This window comes from Oncorhynchus keta, chromosome 22 (assembly GCF_023373465.1).
Source record: "Oncorhynchus keta strain PuntledgeMale-10-30-2019 chromosome 22, Oket_V2, whole genome shotgun sequence".
Classification (NCBI taxonomy): domain Eukaryota; kingdom Metazoa; phylum Chordata; class Actinopteri; order Salmoniformes; family Salmonidae; genus Oncorhynchus; species Oncorhynchus keta.
In genome coordinates, this window is record NC_068442.1 from 24,284,782 (window position 1) to 24,305,519 (window position 20,738).

General features: G+C 41.3%; 1 protein-coding gene across 1 annotated transcript; it reads left to right on the plus strand.

The window, feature by feature from the left end:
- Positions 1-5,929: 5,929 nt before the first annotated feature.
- On the plus strand, positions 5,930-20,642 carry tspan3a (tetraspanin 3a). The gene is made up of 7 exons (XM_052474951.1): positions 5,930-6,232; positions 15,278-15,469; positions 15,740-15,814; positions 17,351-17,452; positions 17,563-17,715; positions 17,806-17,889; positions 19,698-20,642. The coding sequence occupies exons 1-7, from the start codon at positions 6,170-6,172 to the stop codon at positions 19,788-19,790; spliced, it is 762 nt and encodes a 253-aa protein (XP_052330911.1). The 5' UTR covers positions 5,930-6,169; the 3' UTR covers positions 19,791-20,642.
- The last annotated feature ends 96 nt before the right edge of the window (positions 20,643-20,738 follow it).

Here is a 20,738-nt window from a genome sequence, read left to right on the forward strand (position 1 = left end):
TGACCATATCCCCCGTGCATCCCGCAAAGGTGGAGGTGTTGCTAACATTTACGATAGCAAATTTAATTTACAACAAAAAAAATGACGTTTTCGTCTTTTGAGCTTCTAGTCATGAAATCTATGCAGCCTACTCAATCACTTTTTATAGCTACTGTTTACAGGCCTCCTGGGCCATATACAGCGTTCCTCACTGAGTTCCCTGAATTCCTATCGGACCTTGTAGTCATAGCAGATAATATTCTAATTTGTGATTTTAATATTCACATGGAAAAGTCCACAGACCCACTCCAAAAGGCTTTCGGAGCCATCATCGACTCAGTGGGTTTTGTCCAACAACTCTCTGGACCTACTCACTGTCACAGTCATACTCTGGACCTAGTTTTGTCCCATGGAATAAATGTTGTGGATCTTAATGTTTTTCCTCATAATCCTGGACTATCGGACCACCATTTTATTACATTTGCAATCGCAACAAATAATCTGCTCAGACCCCAACCAAGGAGCATCAAAAGGTGTGCTATAAATTCTCAGACAACCCAAAGATTCCTTGATGCCCTTCCAGACTCCCTCTGCCTACCCAAGGACGTCAGAGGACAAAAATCAGTTAACCACCTAACTGAGGAACTCAATTTAACCTTGCGCAATACCCTAGATGCAGTTGCACCCCTAAAAACTAAAAACATTTCTCATAAGAAACTAGCTCCCTGGTATACAGAAAATACCCGAGCTCTGAAGCAAGCTTCCAGAAAACTGGAACGGAAATGGCGCCACACCAAACTGGAAGTCTTCCGACTAGCTTAGAAAGACAGTACCATGCAGTATCGAAGAGCCCTCACTGCTGCTCGATCATCCTATTTTTCCAACTTAAATGAGGAAAATAAGAACAATCAGAAATGTATTTTTGATACTGTTGCAAAGCTAACTAAAATGCAGCATTCCCCAAGAGAGGATGCCTTTCACTTCAGAAGTAATAAATTCATGAACTTCTTTGAGGAAAAGATCATGATCATCAGAAAGCAAATTACGGACTCCTCATTAAATCTGCGTATTCCTCCAAAGCTCAGTTGTCCTGAGTCTGCACAACTCTGCCAGGACCTAGGATCAAGAGAGACACTCAAGTCTTTTAGTACTATATCTCTTGACACAATGATGAAAATAATCATGGCCTCTAAACCTTCAAGCTGCATACTGGACCCTATTCCAACTAAACTACTGAAAGAGCTGCTTCCTGTGCTTGGCCCTCCTATGCTGAACATAATAAACGACTCTCTATCCACCGGCTGTGTACCAAACTCACTAAAAGTGGCAGTAATAAAGCCTCTCTTGAAAAAGCCAAACCGTGACCCAGAAAATATAAAAAACTGTCGGCCTATATCGAATCTTCCATTCCTCTCAAAATATTTAGAAAAAGCTCTCTAATTCTCTCTTTCTTTCTTTCTTTCTTTCTTTCTTTCTTTCTTTCTTTCTTTTTTTCTTTCTTTCTGTCTCTCTCTCGGAGAACCTGAGCCCTAGAACCATGCCTCAGGACTACCTGGCACGAGGACTCCCTGCTGTCCCCAGTCCACCTGGCCGTGCTGCTGCTCCAGTTTCAACTGTTCTGCCTGCGGCTATGGAACCCTGACCTGTTCACCCGAAGTGCTACCTGTCCCAGACCTGCTGTTTTCAACTTTCTAGAGACAGCAGGAGCGGTAGAGATACTCTAAATGATCGGCTATGAAAAGCCAACTGACATTTACTCCTGAGGTGCTGACTTGTTGCACCCTCGACAACTACTGTGATTATTATTATTTGACCCTGCTGGTCATTTATGAACATTTGAACATCTTGGCCATGTTCTGTTATAATCTCCACCTGGTACAGCCTGAAGAGGACTGGCCACCCCTCATTGCCTGGTTCCTCTCTAGGTTTCGTCCTAGGTTTTGGCCTTTCTAGGGAGTTTTTCCTAGCCACCGTGCTTCTACACCTGCATTGCTTGCTGTTTGGGGTTTTACGCTGGTTTTCTGTACAGCATTTTGAGATATCAGCTGATGTAAGAAGGGCTATATAAATACATTTGATTTGATTTGACTATGCATATATGATGAACAGAGAGTAGCAGTAGCGTAAAAGAGGAGTTGGCGGGTGATGGGTGGGACACAATGCAGATAGCCCGGTAAAGCCAATGTGCGGGATCAATGGTTGGTTGGCCCAATTGAGGTAGTAAGTACATGAATGTATAGTTAAAGTGACTATGCATATATGATAAATAGAGAGGAGCAGCAGCGTAAAAAGAGGGGTTGGGGGGGCACACAATGCAAATAGTCCAGGTAGCCATTTGATTACCTGTTCTGAGTCTTATGGCTTGGGGGAAAAACTGTTGAGAAGCCCTTTTGTCCTAGACTTGGCACTCCAGTACCGCTTGCCATGCGGTAGTAGACAGAACAGTCTATTTTTTTTAATTTTACCTTTATTTAACCAGGCAAGTCAGTTAAGAACACATTCTTATTTTCAATGACGGCCTGGGAACAGTGGGTTAACTGCCTGTTCAGGGGTAGAACGACAGAACGACCTTGTCAGCTCGGGGGTTTGAACTCGCAACCTTCCGGTTACTAGTCCAACGCTCTAACCACTAAATAAATACGCTGCCGCCCTGACCGTCTTGGTGTGTTTGGACCATTCTAGTTTGTTGTTGATTTGGACACCAAGGAACTTGAAGCTCTCAACCTGCTCCACTACAGCCCCGTCGATGAGAATGGGGGCGTGCTCTGACCTCCTTTTCCTGTAGTCCACAATCATCTCCTTAGTCTTGGTTACGTTGAGGGATAGGTTGTTATTCTGGCACCACTCGGCCAGGTCTCTGACCTCCTCCCTATAGGCTGTCTCGTCGTTGTAGGTGATCAGGCCTACCACTGTTGTGTCGTCTAGCAACTTAATGATGGTGTTGGAGTCGTGCCTGGCCATGCAGTCGTGGGTGAACAGGGAGTATAGGAGGGGACTGAGCACGCACCCCTGGGGAGCTCCAGTGTTGTGGATCAGCGTGGCAGATGTGTTGCTACCTACCCTCACCACCTGGGGAAGTCCAGGATCCAGTTGCAGAGGGAGGTGTTTAGTCCCAGGATCCGTAGCTTAGTGATGAGCTTTGAGGGTACTATGGTGTTGAACGCTGAGCTGTAGTCAATGAATAGCATTCTCACATAAGTGTTCCTTTTGTCCAGGTGGGAAAGGGCAGTGTGGAGTGCAATAGAGATTGCATCATCTGTGGATCTGTTTGGGCGGTATGCAAATTGAAGTGGGTCTAGTGCTTCTGGGATAATGGTGTTGATGTGAGCCATTACCAACCTTACAAAGCACTTCATGGCTATGGATGTGAGTGCTACGAGTCTGTAATCATTTAGGCAGGTTGCCTTTGTGTTCTTGGGCACAGGGACTATGGTGGTCTGCTTGAAACAGGTTGGTATTACAGACTCAATCAGGGACATGTTGAAAATGTCAATGGAGACACCTACCAGTTGGTCAGCACATGTTGGCTGGCTGCAATATAAACTAGCCTAATAACTTTTGTATTATGGTGATATAAGTATTTGTTCTTTAACTGACTTGCCAAGTTAAATAAAGGTACAAATAAAAAAAATAAAAAAATATGCCAAGTTTAGATAAATCGACAAATGAAATTGATTAGATTACTCTGGCAATCAAAATATTTTTTGCAAAATCATGTACATGTACACATTTGTAAAGGCATTCATGGTGAGATCTTTAATAATAAATTGAACAGACACTTAATCTAACACGACGCTTAAAACCTCTTTGGGAAAGTCGTATCGCTAGCGCCCGGTCTCGACAACATCCGTTGAAATTTCAGAGCGCGAAATTCAAAAATACAAAATGTATAATATTAAACATTCATGAAAATACAAGTGTTATACATCGATTAAAAGCTGAACTTCTTTTTAATACAGGCGCTTTGTCAGATTTCAAAAAGGCTTTACGGTGAAAGCATACCATGCAATTATCTGAGGTCAGCACCCCGCAAACAAAAGCATTTAAAACATTTTCCAACCAAGCAGATGCATCACGAAAATCAGAAATAGTGATAAAATAAATCACTTACCTTTGAAGATCTTCCGCTGTTTGCAATCCAAAGGGTCCCAGCTAAATCACAAATGGTCGTTTTGTTCGATAAAGTCCTTCTTTATATCCTAAAAAAGTATGTTTTGTTGGCACGCTTGACTCAGTAATCCACCGGTTTCCCTCGTTCAAAATGCATACAAATGAATCTTGTAAGTTACCATTGAAATTCTTCCAAACAAGTCAAACAACGTTCCTAATTAATCCTCAGGTACCCTAATATGTAAATAAACAATAAAATCAAATTGAAGACTAAGAATAGTATATTCATTACCGGAGATAAATAACCAAGTGCGCGCCCTCACCGGAACGCGCTACAAACACTACAGTCAAAATGGAGCCAATTACAAAAACTACAAATTCTAGCAAATTTTTCAAAAAACAAGCCTGAAACTCTTTCTAAAGACTGTTGACATCTAGTGGAAGCCCTATGAACTGCAATATGGGAGGTATTTATTCCCTCCTATGGGAGGTTTATATTCCCATTGACAGCCATAGTAATCAGGGGTGATGGATTGTCCTCGGGTTCTCGCCTGCCAAATCAGTTCTGTTATACTCACAGACATTATTTTAACCGTTTTGGAAACTTTAGAGTGTTTTCTATCCAATACTACCAATTATATGCATATCCTAGCTTCTTACTCAGGCAGTTTACTTTGGGCACCTCATTCATCCAAACTTCCGAATACTGCCCCCTATCCCAAAGAAGACATGTAGACGTTAAGGCTTTCATGGTTAGATCGAACACTGTTAACACTACGTCAATGTGGCAGTGTGATGTTGTTCCCCTAGATTATGCACCAAGTTGCACACAAGGACAAATTCAAATAGGCCAGGTCAAGAGGGGATGTTAATAATTTGATAATAATAATAATTCAGTGTATTTTTAAAATTTAATTACAGCTGCATAGCTAATGTTTTTCTTTGGTGTACAAACACTTTTTCATATCAATATTGTACATACATGATGATGATTGTAAAACTTTTTTTAGATTTTGGTTTGGCCCATCGCGGGTTATCTGTATTTCCGTACCCCCTTATTGTTCTCTTTTGCCTGACCTTCGGCTAGCAAGGTATGTTGTCCTTGGCTCCGAAATTGTTTAATATAAAACCGTTATAATGTTACACAATGTACTGTTATGCTACCATAAGTTTGTTACAATGTGGATAATATAAAATTTTATTTTAACAAGTTTCACAAAGCTCGCTAACTAGGGTATCTATTGTAACTTGTGAGTACTTGGGACAGTGTTTGAGTGAGTGTCTCATGTGCTTGCTTTGAGACCTAGGACTGCGCCAAGGGTTAACATAATGTGTGTTGTCTCTTCGTGTGCAGGTATGTCTTTTATTATGTTCTGTATCATTTTACTTGTATGGTGTGCTGTTGTGCATTGAACGTGTGCACGCAGCACCTGTTATTTCCTTTTGGCGCTCTTTTGCCTGACTTTCGGCTAGCAAGGTGTCTGAGAGCTAGGACTGCGCCAAGGGTTAACATAATGTGTGTTGTCTCTTTGTGTGCAGGGCAAAATAAAAATAATTCCACTAGCAGACCTTCAGTTGTGGCAGCATCCTAATTAAAAGTACACAACGCAGAACGAACCACGCTACATCTACATGACTTGTACGTGTCACGTGACATGAACATGTCGGCAATTTGAAGACTTGGAAGACCTTAGGGGACTTCGTGAAGGGTATCTGTAGCTTCCGGAGGCTTAATTCTGGCACTTATCACCCCCCCCATACAAACGAATCGGGAGGACGTGGTACGTCCTTTACATATGTAATTTACTCACTGATCAATATGTTTGTATTATGATACAAACACTGCTAGCACAGATAGAACAACGAGTTAGTTATACAAAATATTTGCTGCTAAAATGAGTTGAGGTTGCAGCATCGGGTCACATGACCTCCAACTGGTTGGTTTTTGTGGTGCTGGCGCTCCGGTGTGTGGGAGTCAGAATCTACTCCAGTCGGGCATGGATTACAAACGCAGGGGTATATAGCCAGCCATTTTGCAAATACGTTTTTACCATAATAATAGACAATACCTGTTTTAAACATGGGGCAGTGTGGTATCACCTCATCAAAGACGGTGCTGGTTTTCCTGAACTTAATTTTTTGGGTAAGTCAAAACGACATCTTGTCGTTTGGGAATGAATGCGCAAAATCCCTTCCTCAACCATAATACGCAGCAAATGTGCAAGCAACCTGCTAGCCATTCAAGGCAACCTCGGCCCATGTTTGTCTATTTGTAGCATCAATATAGCTAGCTAACGTTACTGTTTGAGAATTTGGGCTATTATAATTCAATGTTCTTGCAGTCATGTTGTTGCTGCCCCTTTTAGATGTAACTAGTTGTCTGAACATTTCCTTTGCTTCTGTTTTATTTCTGGTCTGGTTGCTTTGGCTACTGCGGCTAGAGGGAGTTAAATGCATGGCTTTTGTGCCCCATTTCTCCCAGGACGAAAGCCACTGCCTGCCCTGCAGTCTACCCCTTTGAACCTTTTTAAAATGCCACTTCTCATACAATACTAGCCTGGTAACCACCAGACAGTGCACCACTGTCAAACAGGTTTTGTTAGATTTTGTTAGATATTACCTAACACACAGAATCTAGTAAAGGAATGGACAAGAGTATATACAGTTGAGGTTGGAAGTTTACATACACATTAGCCAAATACATCACAATCTCTGGGAGTTTTTATTAGGATTAAATGCCAGTCTTAGGTCAGTTGGGATCACCACTTTATTTTAAGAATGTCAAATGTCAGAATAATAATAATAAAGAGTGATTTATTTAAGCTTTTATATCTTTCATCACATTCCCAGTGGTTCATAAGTTTACATACACTAAATTAGTATTTGGTAACATTGCCTTTAAATTGTTTAACTTGGGTGAAACGCTTCGGGTAGCCTTCCACAAGCTTCCCACAATAAGTTGGGTGAATTTTGGCCCATTCCTCCTGCCAGCTGGTGTAAAGGAGTCAAGTTTGTAGGCCTCCTTGCTCGCACGTGCTTTTTCAGTTCTGCCCACAAATGTTCTATAGGACTGAGGTCAGGGCTTTGTGATGGCCACTCCAATACCTTGACTTTGTTGTTCTTAAGCCATTTTGCCACAACTTTGGAAGAATTCTTGGGGTAATTATCCATTTGGAAGACTCATTTGCGACCAAGCTTTAACTTCCTGACTGATGTCTTGAGATGTTGCTTCAATATATTCACATACTTTTCCTACCTCATGATGCCATCTATTTTGTGAAGTGCACCAGTCCCTCTTGCAGCAAAGCACCCCCACAACATGATGCTGCCACCTGCGTGCTTCACGGTTAGGATGGTGTTCTTCGGCTTGCAAGCCACCCCGTTTATCCTCCAAACATAACGATGGTCGTTATGGCCGAACAGTTCTAATTTTGTTTCATCAGACCAGAGGACATTTCTCCAAAAAGTGTGCAGTTGCAAACCGTAGTCTGTATTTTTTTATGGCGGTTTTGGAGCAGTGGCTTCTTCCTTGCTGAGCGGCCTTTCAGGTTATGTCGATATAGGACTCGTTTTACTGTGGTTATAGATACTTTTGTACCTGTTTCCTCCAGCATCTTCACAAAGTCCTTTGATGTTGTTCTGGGATAGATTTGCACTTTTTGCACCAAAGTACGTTCATCTCTAGGAGACAACTTGTCTTCTTCCTGAGCGTTATGACGGCTGCGTGATTCCATGGTGTTTATACTTGCATACTATTGTTTGTACAGATGAATGTGGTACCTTCAGGCGTTTGGAAATTGCTCACAAGGTTGAACCAGACTTGTGGAGGTCTACAATTTATTTTCTGAGGTCTTGGCTGAATTTGTTTAGATTTTCCCATGATGTCAAGCAAGGAGGCACTGAGTTTGAAGGTAGGCCTTGAAATACATCCACAGGTACATCTCCAATTGATTCAAATGATGTCAGTTGGCCGATCAGAAGTTTCTAAAGCCATGACATAATTTTCTGGAATTTTCCAAGCTGTTTAAAGGCACAGTCAACTTAGTGTATGTTCATTTCTGACCCACTGGAATTGTGATACAGTGAAATAATCTGTCTGTGAACAATTGTTGGAAATATTACTTGTCATGCACAAAGTAGATGTCCTAACCGACTTGCCAAAACTATAGTTTGTTAATGAATCCAACCTAAGTGTATGTAAACTTCCGACTTCAATTATAAGTATAAAATATATGGATGAGCAGTGACCGAGCAGCTAAGATGCAATAGATAGTAAAGAATAGATACAGTTTACATAATATACATATGAGATGAGTAATGCGTGTGTAGACATTTATTAAAATGGCCAATGATATCAAGTCTGTAGGTAGGCAGTTGCCGATCTGTGCTAGTGGTGGCTGTTTTAACAATCTGATGGCTTTGAGGTTGAAAAACAGCTTCTATCTCTCTGTCCCAGCTTTGCACCTTCAACACACTGTCTGTGTGCGTGGACCATTTCAGTTGTCGGTGATATGTACGCCAAGGAACTTTAAAACTTTCCACCTTCTCCACTGCTGTCCTGTGGATAGGGGGGTGCTCCCTTTGCTATTTCCTGAGGTCCACGATCATCTCTTTTCTTTTCCTGACATTGAGTGAAAGGTTATTTTTCTGACACCACACTCTTGAGGGCCCTCGCCTCCTCCCTGTTGGCAGTCTCGTCGTTTTTGGTTATCAAGCCTACCGCAGTTGTGTCGTCTGCAAACGTGATGATTGAGTTGGAGGCGTGCATGGTCACGCAGTTGTGGGTGAACAGGGAGTACAGAAGGGGGCTGAGAACTCACCCTTGTGGGGCCCCAGTGTTGAGGTTCAGCGGAGTGGAGATGTTGTTTCCTACCTTCACCACCTGGGGGTGGCCCGTCAGGAAGTCCAGGACCCAGTTGCACAGAGATCTAGGGTCTCAAGCTTAATGATGAGTTTGGAGGGTACTCTGGTGTTGAATGCTGAGCTGTAGTGAACAGCATTCTTACATTGGTCTTCCTCTTGTCCAGATGGGATAGGGCAAAAAAAATTTTTTGAAGTGGGTCTAGGGTGACGGGTAGGGTGGAGGTGATATGATCTTTGACTAGTCTCTCAAAGCACTTCATGATGACAGAAGTCATTTAGTTCAATTACCTTAGCTTTCTTGGGAACGGGAACAATGGTGGCCATCTTGAAGCATGTGGGGACAGCTGGCTGGGATAGGGATTAGAGGTCGACCGATTAATCGGCATGGCTGATTAATTAGGGCCGATCTTTTAAAAGTTTTGATAACAGTCGGTAGTCTACCTTTTTGGATGCCGATTACATTGCAATCCACAATGAAACTGCGTGGCAGGCCTACCACCTGTTACGTGAGTGAGCCTGACACGCGAGTGCAGCGTCAAAAGGAGCCAAGGTAAGTTGCTAGCTAGCATTAAACTTCTCTTATAAAAACAATCAATCTTCACATAATCACTAGATAACTAACTACACATGGTTGATGATATTACAAGGTTAACTAGCTTGTCCTGCGTTGCATATAATCAATGTGGTGCCTGTTAATTTATCATCGAATCGCAGCCTACTTCAACTTCGCCAAACGGGTGATGATTTAACAAAAACACATTGCCGAAAAAAAGCACAATCATTGCACAAATGTACCTAACCATAGACATTAATGCCTTTCTTAAAATCAATACCCAGAAGTATATATTTTTATACCTGCATATTTAATTAAAATAAATTAATGTTAGCAGGCAATATTAACTAGGGAAATTGTGTCACTGCTCTTGCGTTCAGTGCAAGCAGAGTCAGGGTATATGCAATAGCTTGGGCCGCCTGGCTCGTTGTGAACTAATTTGCCAGGATTTTACATAATTATAACAACTTTGAAGGTGGTGCAATGTAACAGCAATATTTAGACTTAAGGTCGCCACCCGTTTTTATAAAATACGTAACAGTTCCGTAATTCACTGAAAGAATAAACGTTTTGTTTTTTGAAATTATAGTTTCTGAACCACCAGCTTTCATGTGTTCTCATGTTCTGAGCAAGGAATTTAAACGTTAGCTTTTTTATGGCACATATTGCACTTTTACTTTCATCTCCAACACTGTTTTTGCATTATTTAAACATGTTTCATTATTTATTTGATACTAAATAGATTTTATGTATGTATTATATTAAGTTAAAATTGTTGTTCATTGTTCATTCAGTATTGTTGTAATTGTCATAGATTCAAATGGGCTGATTTATATAGTATGTATCTGCTTTTTTTTTGGTTCTCCAATAAATGGTATCAGCGTTGAAAAATAATAATCGGTCGACCTCTAATAGGGATTGATTGAATATGTCCGTAAACACACCAGCCAGCTGGTCTACACGTGCTCTGAGGACGCAGCTAGGGATGCCGTCTGGGCCATCATCCTTGCGATGGTTAACACATTTTAAATGTTTTACTCACGTCGGTCACGGAGAAGGAGCGGGCCGCGTCGGTGGCACTGTATTGTCCAAAAGCGTGTAAAGAAGGTGTTTAATTTGTCTGGAAGCAAGATGTTGATGTCTGCGACGGGGCTGGTTTTCTTTTTGTAATCCTTGATTGTCTGTAGACCCTGCCACATGCGTATTGTGTTTGAGCCGTTGAATTGCGACTCCACTTTGTCTCTATACTGACATTTACATGCTGACCAAACCGGACACACTGCTTGCGCGCGCCAACGAGCGTCTGCGTTGCCAAGGGCTAAAATAGAACTCCTTTCTATTTTTGCCACAGATCGCGCTGCAAGTCCAGCCTCACCTATCTCCTCATTGGTTTATAGAAGCAAGTACCCACGTGCCATCTCCTCATTGGTTATACCCACGTGGGTGATTGAAAGATGAAATGTTTTGCTGGTTGTTGTGGTAATACTATGAAAGTGTAGATGCCAAGCACCGTATAAGTTCAAATATGAAAAAGCCTGGAAGGAGGAGAGATGACTAGAAACGATTTAGTTGGCCGTTTTATGTGTTGATTGTTATTAATTGTAATTGTGATTAATTGTAGAGGGCCTTGTGCATTTCAGGTAAAATAACAACTCAATGTTTTTATCCCAGGACAAATTAGCTTGCAACGGCAAGCTAGCTAAATAAGACAAATTAGCTAGCAAGCTAACTAGCTAAATTGCCATACATGTTTAATGCTTTTCGACCTGTCCTCAAATTAATGTCATTGGTTCAGAGTTTGTTTTGGTATTTTAACCTGCGTGTCATGATCACGTTTGGAGTAGGGGGACAAAATAAATGTATGCACGATAGCACACGATGGTGCACGCTCGCAGCCGGTTTGGGTTCCGTGTTAGCTTATTTGATCGCCTTACCTTGATCGTATAACTACACTGTTTGTGTTCGGCCATATTTCCAGTTACCACCGCATTTAATCATGGCAAGGCATGTGCTTTCAGTTTTGCTCGAAAGCTGCCATCAGTCCACGGTTTCTGGTTAGGGAAGGTTTTAATTGTCACAGTGGGTACAACATCTCCTATACACTTCCTTCTAAACTCGCTCACAGGATCAGCGTTTACATCAATGTTATTATCTGAGGCTACCCGGGAACATATCCCCAGTCCATGTGATCGAAGCAATCTTGAAGCGTGGAATCCGATTGGTCAGACCAGCATTGGATTGACCTAAGCACGGGTGCTTCCTGTTTTAGTTTCTGCCTATAGGGGGGAGCAACAAGATGGAGTCATGGTCAGATTTGCCAAAAGGAGTGCTGGGGAGGGTCTTGTATGCATCGCAGAAGTTAGAGTAGCAATGGTCGAGCGTGTTCACAAATTAGCTTTGTTAAAATCCCCAGCTACAATAAATGCAGCCTCAGGATTAGAGGTCGGCCGATTAATCGGAATGGCCGATTTCAAGTTTTCATAACAATCGGAAATCGGTATTTTTGGGCACAGATAAAAAAAAATTAAAAAAAGTCTTTATTTAATCTTTATTTAACTTGGCAAGTCAGTTAAGAACACATTCTTATTTTCAATGACGACCTAGAAACGGTGGGTTAACTGCCTCGTTCAAGGGCAGAACGTCAGATTTTCACCTTGTCAGCTTGGGGGATCCAATCTTGCAACCTTACAGTTAACTAGTCCAACGCAATAACGACCTGCCTCTCTCTCGTTGCACTCCACAAGGAGCCTGCCTGTTACGCAAATGCAATAAGCCAAGGTAAGTTGCTAGCTAGCATTAAACTTATCTTGTAAAAAACAATCAATCATAATTACTAGTTAACTACACATGGTTGATGATATTACTAGCTATTATCTAGCGTGTCCTGCGTTGCATATAATCTGACTGAGCATACAAGTATCTGACTGAGCGGTGGTAGGCAAAACCAGGCACGTAAACATTCATTCAAACAGCACTCTCGTACATTTTGCCAGCAGCTTTTTGTTGTGCGTCAAGCATTGCGCTGTTTATGACTTCAAGCCTATCAACTCCTGAGATGAGGCTGGTGTAACCGAAGTGAAATGGCTGGCTAGTTAGCGTGCGCTAATAGCGTTTCAAACTTCACTCGCTCTGAGCCTTGGGGTGGTTGTTTCCCTTGCTCTACGTGGGTAACGATGCTTGGATGTGGTGGCTGTTGTCGTTGTGTTGCTGGTTCGAGCCCAGGGAGGAGCGGGGAGAGGGCCGGAAGCTATACTGTTACACTGGCAATACTAAAGTGACTATAAGAACATCCAATAGTCAACGGTTAATTAAATACAAATGGTATAGAGGGAAATAGTCCTATAATTCCTATAATAACTACAACCTAAAACTTCTTACCTGGGGATATTGAAGACTCATGTTAAAAGGAACCACCAGCTTTGATATGTTCTCATGTTCTGAGCAAGGAACTTAAACGTTAGCTTCCCTACATAGCACATATTGCACTTTTACTTTCTTCTCCAACACACATTGATTTTATTTATGTATTATATTAAGTTAAAATAAGTGTTCATTCAGTATTGTTGTAATTGTCATTATTACAAATACATTAAAAAAAACGAAAGAAAAATCGTCCCATTTAATCGGTATCTGGGTTTTTGGTCCTCCAATAATCGGTATCGGCGTTGAAAAATCATAATCGGTCGACCTCTACTCAGGATATATGGTTTCCAGTTTGCATGAAGACCAGTGAAGTTCCTTGATAGATGTCCTGGGGGGGGATATACTTGGCTGTGATGATGACCGAGGAGAGTTCTTGGGAGATAATACCGTCTAAGAATTCTAGGTCAGGTGAACAAAAGGACTTGAGTTCCTGTATGTTGTTACAATTACACCATGAGTCGTTAATCCTGACACATACACCTCCACCCTTCTTCATACCGGAGAGATCTTTATTCCTGTCGGCGCGATGCACTGAAAATCCCGTTGGCTGTATGGACTCCGACAGCATGTCCCCAGCTAGCTATGTCTCCGTGAAAGAGAGTATGTTACAATCCCGGATATCTCTTTAGAAATCAACTCTTGCCCTGATTTCGTCTACTTTGTTAACTAGGGACTGGACATTAGCGAGTAATATGCTTGGAAGTGCTGGATGGTGTGCGCGCATCCAAAGCCTCACTAGAAGACTGTTCCAGCACCCTCTCCTCTGGCGGCGTTGTTTTGGATCGGCCTCTGGAATCGGCCTCTGGAATCAGCCCTGGGAGGTACAGACAAAGGGTCCGCTTTGGGAAAGTCGTAAACCTGGTTGTAGTGCTGGTAAGTTGATGTCTCTCGGATATCCAATAGTTCTCCCGTTTGTATGTAATAACACTTAAGGTTTTCTGGGCTAACGATGTAAGAAATACATTTAAAAAAAAATACTGTACAGTTTCCTAAGGACTAGAAGCGAAGCCAATTATTCGCCACCCTATGGGACTCCCAATCACGGCCGGTTGTGATACAGCCTGGATTCGAACCAGGGTGTCTGTAGTGACACCTCTAGCACTGAGATGCAGTGCCTTAGAACGCTGTGCCACTCAGGAGATACCTTTAGCACAGGTGTTTAAACTGAGTCAGGGTCTCAACTTACAAGTTCAAATAGTAGAATACAGAAGGTGCAATTTAGAATTGTAGAATTGTAGTTGTCCATCAGCAGTTTCTCTGTCAAACATTTTTTAGATAGCTGTACACTAAACTAACTTAGCAATCTAAACTTGTAACTGTGGTCTAAATACTGATTTTGTTAGTCAGTCTCACTCAGATTTCATATAAAAAAACTGCAAAAATACCTATAAACCTTATGCCAATGTGTAGAATTGCAGAACATTTGCTGTTAAACAGCAAATTGTCCTCTCTGCAAAATGAGTAGACTTGCATGAAATTTGTTATCAAATGCAAAATCTCCTCTCTGTCCCATGGCAAAATGTGTACAATTGCAGCAAAGAACTTTCTTTTAAAACTGCTTTCTCTACACCATGGCAAAATGTGTACAATTGCACAAAACTAACAGCATTTCTCTCCACTGTCAAGAGGGGGGAACTAAAAGGTTTACTCTCAATGTGGAGGGGTTGTGGATGTGAGTACTCAGACCCGTGAGCATCTGAGGCCCCTCATGATGAGTTGCCCATCCCTGCTTTATTCCCCAGAAGACACCTTCATTAAGTGTTGTTAAGAGCTCTGATGCATTTTCTGAATGTTATCACGCATTGCTTGCGGTACAGTTTTAGAAACGTAAGGACCAATTTTTCATCAGTGAGAAATCATTTTCAAAAAACAAAGGTTAAACACCTTTTTTGGGGGTTAGTGTTCACACACGGCCATATCTACACGTTACAGCGCTTGTTTACGGAAGATAAAGGTGATCACTAGTGAGCTCAAACACCTTTGTGTAAGCGAGCTGGGAAGTAAGTGTAGTTTGTCGGCTGGAGGCACACAGCCGTATGTGCAAACCTGCTAAGGTAAGTATATATTTTTCATTTGAACGATTATTTCTTGCTGATATACATATACATGTTTCTAAACCTGTATCACAAGTGATGATTATTGACTTGTCTAAACATTAAGCGGTGCTTGTAGCAGAGAACCCTTAGGATAAGGCAGAATGCCCTGTAAATGCCTTGGGTTTTCATATCCTCTCAGGGACCATCAGACTCAAGAGGCTGTACTCATTCAAACATTTTATTTCATTTGCGTTTTTGTGGTATTAATACTATTTCTCTCTCCCACCCACCCACCCACCCACCCATCATACAGGCAGCAGCAGGGATTTTGTGCTATGTTGGAGCCTACGTGTTCATCACGTATGATGACTACGACCACTTCTTTGAAGATGTGTACACCCTTATCCCTGCTGTGACCATAATTGCAGTAGGAGGCCTCCTTTTCATCATCGGTCTTATTGGATGTTGTGCCACAATACGAGAAAGCCGCTATGGGCTTGCAGCGGTCAGTGAATGTTTTCTTAGCACCTACTACTACAACGTTCAACCTGGGCTCAGATATCATATCTCTCTGTGTTCCTGTTGTCCAGATGACTGATTACTAAATGCATAGCCCAGTTCAGGCTACAGAGATAAGAGTTCATATTGTTTTGTATTATGTTGGATAATCCTTCATTACAGTTTATTGATTTAAATGTGCCTCTTATGAATGCCAAGCACCCATTTTATTTTCAGGAGTTTCTTCTATGTTTGATTATTCCTCTTCTCCCCACAGTTTGTCGTCCTTCTCCTGCTGGTGTTTGTGACGGAAGTGCTTGTGGTGGTTTTTGGTTATATTTACAGGTCAAAGGTGTGTAAAACCCTATTCTCATGGGACTATTTTTACTGGGAGAGATGGGGTTCTGTAATTATGTGTACGAGCACAAATCACCATATCCATTATTTAAGTCCCCCATCCGACTCTACCATGTTGGTCATTTTTACATATCAGGAGAGTAATAATTCCTAAAACCTACTGTTTTTCAACGAACTCCAAGGTCCTCTGAAAATACTAGTCACGTGCGAATCGACATCCCTGTGTTTTGAGAGAAATGTCTTGAGTTTGACAGGTGTTGCTCGTGGTTTGAGCAAGATAACAATAACTGATTAGATACATTGATGCTTAAAACAAAATTGCGCATTGCCGATATATTTAGGACCTACTGTATCAACTTTCACAGTGAATGCTTTTGTTTATATGTTTTGTGCCAAAGTATTCAACACCACCAAATGGCTCAGTAAAAAAAAAATTGCTCCTATTTAATGCAACCCATGCTGTTTAATATATGACAAAGCAGCATTATAACTGAACAAACTTTTGGCAATGACAAGGTCACTTTCTCATCCATAGCCTAAAAGTGCATCTCAAGTGTGTGCTGTTAGCTCCCATCTGCAGGCTGTGGGGCATTTATGATGTCTACTACAGATCTATAAAGTAATGATTATGATCACACTTCCTCAATTTAAATATTGTGGCGACACTTATACCAAAAAATATTTGGTAGCCAAGCTCTAGTTATCAGTGTAGCCTGTTATCACCTGGACATGTTGGCATATCTTCAAGCCTAGACTAAAAACCTCCAGAATGAAAGAATTACAGGCATCTGTTTGGAAAAAACAAATCCTGTCTGATTCTTCCTCTGGAATAACGGATATTCTGGAGTAATAATTACATAACCAACATTCTCTAGTAAAACTAATTCCATGTGAATAGGGCTTAAGTAAAGTACATATAAATCAAGCTTACAGTGCGTTTGTGCAATAAAGATTTTGTTCAGGATACCAATTCTTTAGATATGTTCTCAATGGGGATAGAAAATTCTACCAGCCACAATATTACAGCTGTGGCTGCTTTGTGTGTCTCTACCTTCTTGCCCTTTGTGCTGTTGTCTGTGCACAATAATGTTTGTACCATGTTTTATGCTGCTACCATGTTGTATTGCTACCTTGCTGTGTTGCTGCCTTGCTATGTTGTTATCCTAGGGTTGTCTTTATGTTGTTGTCTCTCTTGTTGTGATATGTGTTTTGTCCTATATTGTATTTAAAAAATAAAAAAAATATCCCAGGCTCCTGTCCCCGCAGGAGGCCTTTTGGTAAGCCTTCATTGTAAATAAGAATAAAGGTTAAATACAAAAATTTAATTGAAAAATATTACCCATTTTCTTCATGGAAAACATGGTAGCCACTATGTCTGTTTCTATTTAGACTACATGTTTGGAGATTTGTTTTCCCTTGACAGGAAAAGTGCTATCCAAAGTAAAGTGACTGGATATAGTGATATTCATTAGAAAAGCATTGAGGTTGTGTAAGATGGACCTATTAAGCACAGTTACCTGTTTGTTTACAGGTTGAAGATGAGGTCAATCACTCTATCCAGAAGGTGTACAATGAGTACAATGGCACCAACACAGATGCTCCGAGCCGTGCCATTGACTACGTGCAAAGACAGGTGTTGGCATGGAACTTGAGCAATTCATGTTTTGTGTAACAGTTTTAAAGTAATTTAAAGCTGTATTGAATTGACCTAGTATTGACCATCACCATTTGTCATGCCTGCAGCTCCACTGTTGTGGGATTCACAATTACTCCGACTGGAGGAACACACGCTGGTTTAATGAGTCTCGAAACAACAGTATACCAGTGAGCTGCTGCAAACCTAACGTCAGCAACTGTACAGGATCTCTAGCCCATCCTGGAGACCTCTATCCAGAGGTAAGAGATCCAAAACGTACCTATGCTTTTCTTGCATGCATAATATATAAATTGATTATCTTACACAATGTATTGTTTGTGTGTCTCCAGGGTTGTGAAGCCCTTGTTGTGAAGAAACTAAAGGAGATTATTATGTATGTCATCTGGGCTGCACTGACGTTCGCTGCAATTCAGGTAAAATAAAACTTCCATCAGCTCTCTTTCATTCAACTAATGAACTGATGCTTGTGCCCATGGAAGCTTCTCAGCCAAGGCGGAGAAAATAGGATTCTGCTCTATTTTTCAAGCGGCGTCGGAGTTGTTGACCAATCACAGTAGAAAACGTTGCCTACATGGTGATATGTCAGCACGTACGTCCAACAGTAGGACCAGCTAATTTGCCCACTCCAGCTAGCTGGCTAACTATCAGTTTACAGAATCACATTTAACAATAAAAAACATTGTGTTTTGGCACATTCGCATATTTCCATTAAATAATGCCTACTTTGTGAAGTGCGTGTGTGCAATAACTCAATTTGCCTTGGCTTGCCTTCTAAACAACGTTTTTTTTTTTACTTCGGTAAAGTCTGCAAAACTTTATCCACTGTTCGTAACAGATTCTAGTTTTGGGAACAGAAAACTGTATTGAGATCAAATGTTTAGTCGATGAGAAAATTTGTAGAATGTCGGCCAAAATCCATCTTGTTCCATCTTCTCCATCTTCTCCCACTGGGCTTCCTCTCTCTACCATATTTGGTTGTGGAAACGCCATGCTTCACATGTATACATCCGGTGAAATATCTGTCTTATTGTTCTATTTGTGCTGTTGCCCTAGTGTGTGAAGGCCCCTAGCCGCTTTGACTAGAGGGACAAGTGGGATACTCTGCGGGGTACTCAGCTATTTTCCGCTGGCTATCTGAAAAGCACTTATGGTATGAGTCATGAAATTATTCAGTATGGAGGCTGAGTGGGCCTGGGGTATGCCCGTATTATGTTAACCCCCTTGCCACACTCCAGCAAGCCTCAAGGAACAGGGACAGGGCACAGATGGGACTGTTACATTTTTCATAGACGGGTTGGTTGTTTAGCAACAAAAGTGACGCGTGTGCAACTATGGGGCAAATCAGACTGGGTTGGCTTAGATTGTTGTCAACGTGTAAACTATATTTAATCTCCAATGATTATTAAATACATTTGTACAATGAGCACTTGTCTCTCAAATACATTGTTGCAAATGTCTGGTTAGCTAGCAAGCTAATTTTAGCCATAGACATGAAATCTGTCAACACCTCAAAACAAGACATGGTATCAAGAACAAAATGGAACTAGCTGAAATGAGTCACTTATGATTCCCCACATGGCAGTTTCTTGTCATTGTTGGTAGGCTATCTGGCCAACTAGAATCAAAACAACTCATGGACTTCTGTCCCGTTGAAGCATGCTCATCGTTTTCGTGACATTGTCAGCTAACCCATCAATAGGGACAGGGGAAAATCTAGGAATTCAAGGTGATCTCAAACTAGGCTAAATAGAGGCTTAAGACAAAATGGTGTACCCCAGCCAATTTATCTTCACTTAATAGATATATTAGTTACTTTGATTTGTTAAAAATGTGCATAATTAGATTCTAGAGTCTGTGGGGAAATTGAGTCGGTGGATTGAGACGGCATGTTATTTGCTAGATTTACCCCTTTTTCATTCCGTTCATTTGACTACAATGAGGGGGCAGCTACATGAGGGAGAGCTGCGTTAAAGCTCTGTCATTCATCACTTGATTTGTTTTTCTCATTGAAATTACTGGACAGCAGAAGGTCATAGTCTACATTTTTAAATTGCTGTTTATCAATGTCCTGTAGTTTCTTCCTTTTATAATCTCACCTCTGCACTTCATTATTAGATTATCTTATTCTATGGGCTGGTGGGGCATCTGTGTGCATGTGAATCTGCTTTGCAGTAATTCTAGAGGCTTTTGACCCAGATGTTTCTCTGTTTGCTGCTCCTAGGTATTTGGGATGCTGTGTGCCTTTGTTGTGCTGTGCCGGAGGAGCCGTGACCCTGCCTATGAACTTCTCATGACGAGGGGAATCTACGCATAAGGACCCTACACTCTCACACCACACCACACACACACACACACACCTAGGCTCGTGGCTTTGTCAGTGGAGAGTGGTTCACTGGCTTGCCCAAGTTCAGGTCTCTACTGTAAGCTGAAAATCTCCTCACACACAGAGTGGCTCATACTCCACAATGGTGAAGTGGTGAAAAAACTATTTATTTACATGCTATGTAAGTTGTTTTGTTTTAGGTGTCTTGTTAAAAACGCTACAAGCCAAATTCTAAAATGGCGATTTAAACACGTTTTTTGTTTGTTTAATTTGTTGCTCTGACTACTTACCCCTTTGTTGTTTGAGGTAGACAAGGATGTGACTGATGGACCTACTGTACGGAATATGTGGACTGAATACTTTCCTCGTGTCTGTTTGCACTGTGTATGGCCTTGGAATATTTTACAACTATTTAAATCTATCATGTAAATGACTTGAAGATTCCCTTGTATGAGGTTGCCTTGTGCTACTGCTTTGTTTGTGTCCAGATCTCACCCTTCACCAGCACCATTCTGTTTCTGATAAAAAGCAGTAGAACTATAGACTGTAGATTAATTACAGGCACTGGGTCGACCCACCAGGAATGAGCAGTAACCAAAGTGCAGTCAATTAACTGATCTGCTTTGTAAGAATGTGGGCATTTGATTCAGTGCATAAAACAGGCTTATTTAGGAATAATCCACATGCACTGTTACTAAGCTTTTGTTGTACTTTGTGTGGAGTTGAGCACACTATTTAGGCCTAGTTTTAAAATATATTTTAGCCATGTACAGAAACCAGAGATGAATGTAAATAGAATGGGGTAAAACTAACAAGGAAATAAACTGTATATTCCATCCAGAATATTGTCTGTATTTTTATTTGTTTCTCTATCCCAAAAATATGCTCAAGTTTCTCTGCACACACAAGACTATAGCCATGCCTGGACATTAGAGCGGT

Excerpts from the sequence above, each read along its gene's own strand:
- tspan3a (XM_052474951.1), top strand. The coding sequence starts at position 6,170 with ATGGGGCAGTGTGGTATCACCTCATCAAAGACGGTGCTGGTTTTCCTG. Across the intron at positions 6,233-15,277 it reads TCCTGAACTTAATTTTTTGG|GCAGCAGCAGGGATTTTGTG; the intron begins GTAAGTCAAAAC and ends CCCATCATACAG. Across the intron at positions 17,453-17,562 it reads TTGACTACGTGCAAAGACAG|CTCCACTGTTGTGGGATTCA; the intron begins GTGTTGGCATGG and ends TCATGCCTGCAG.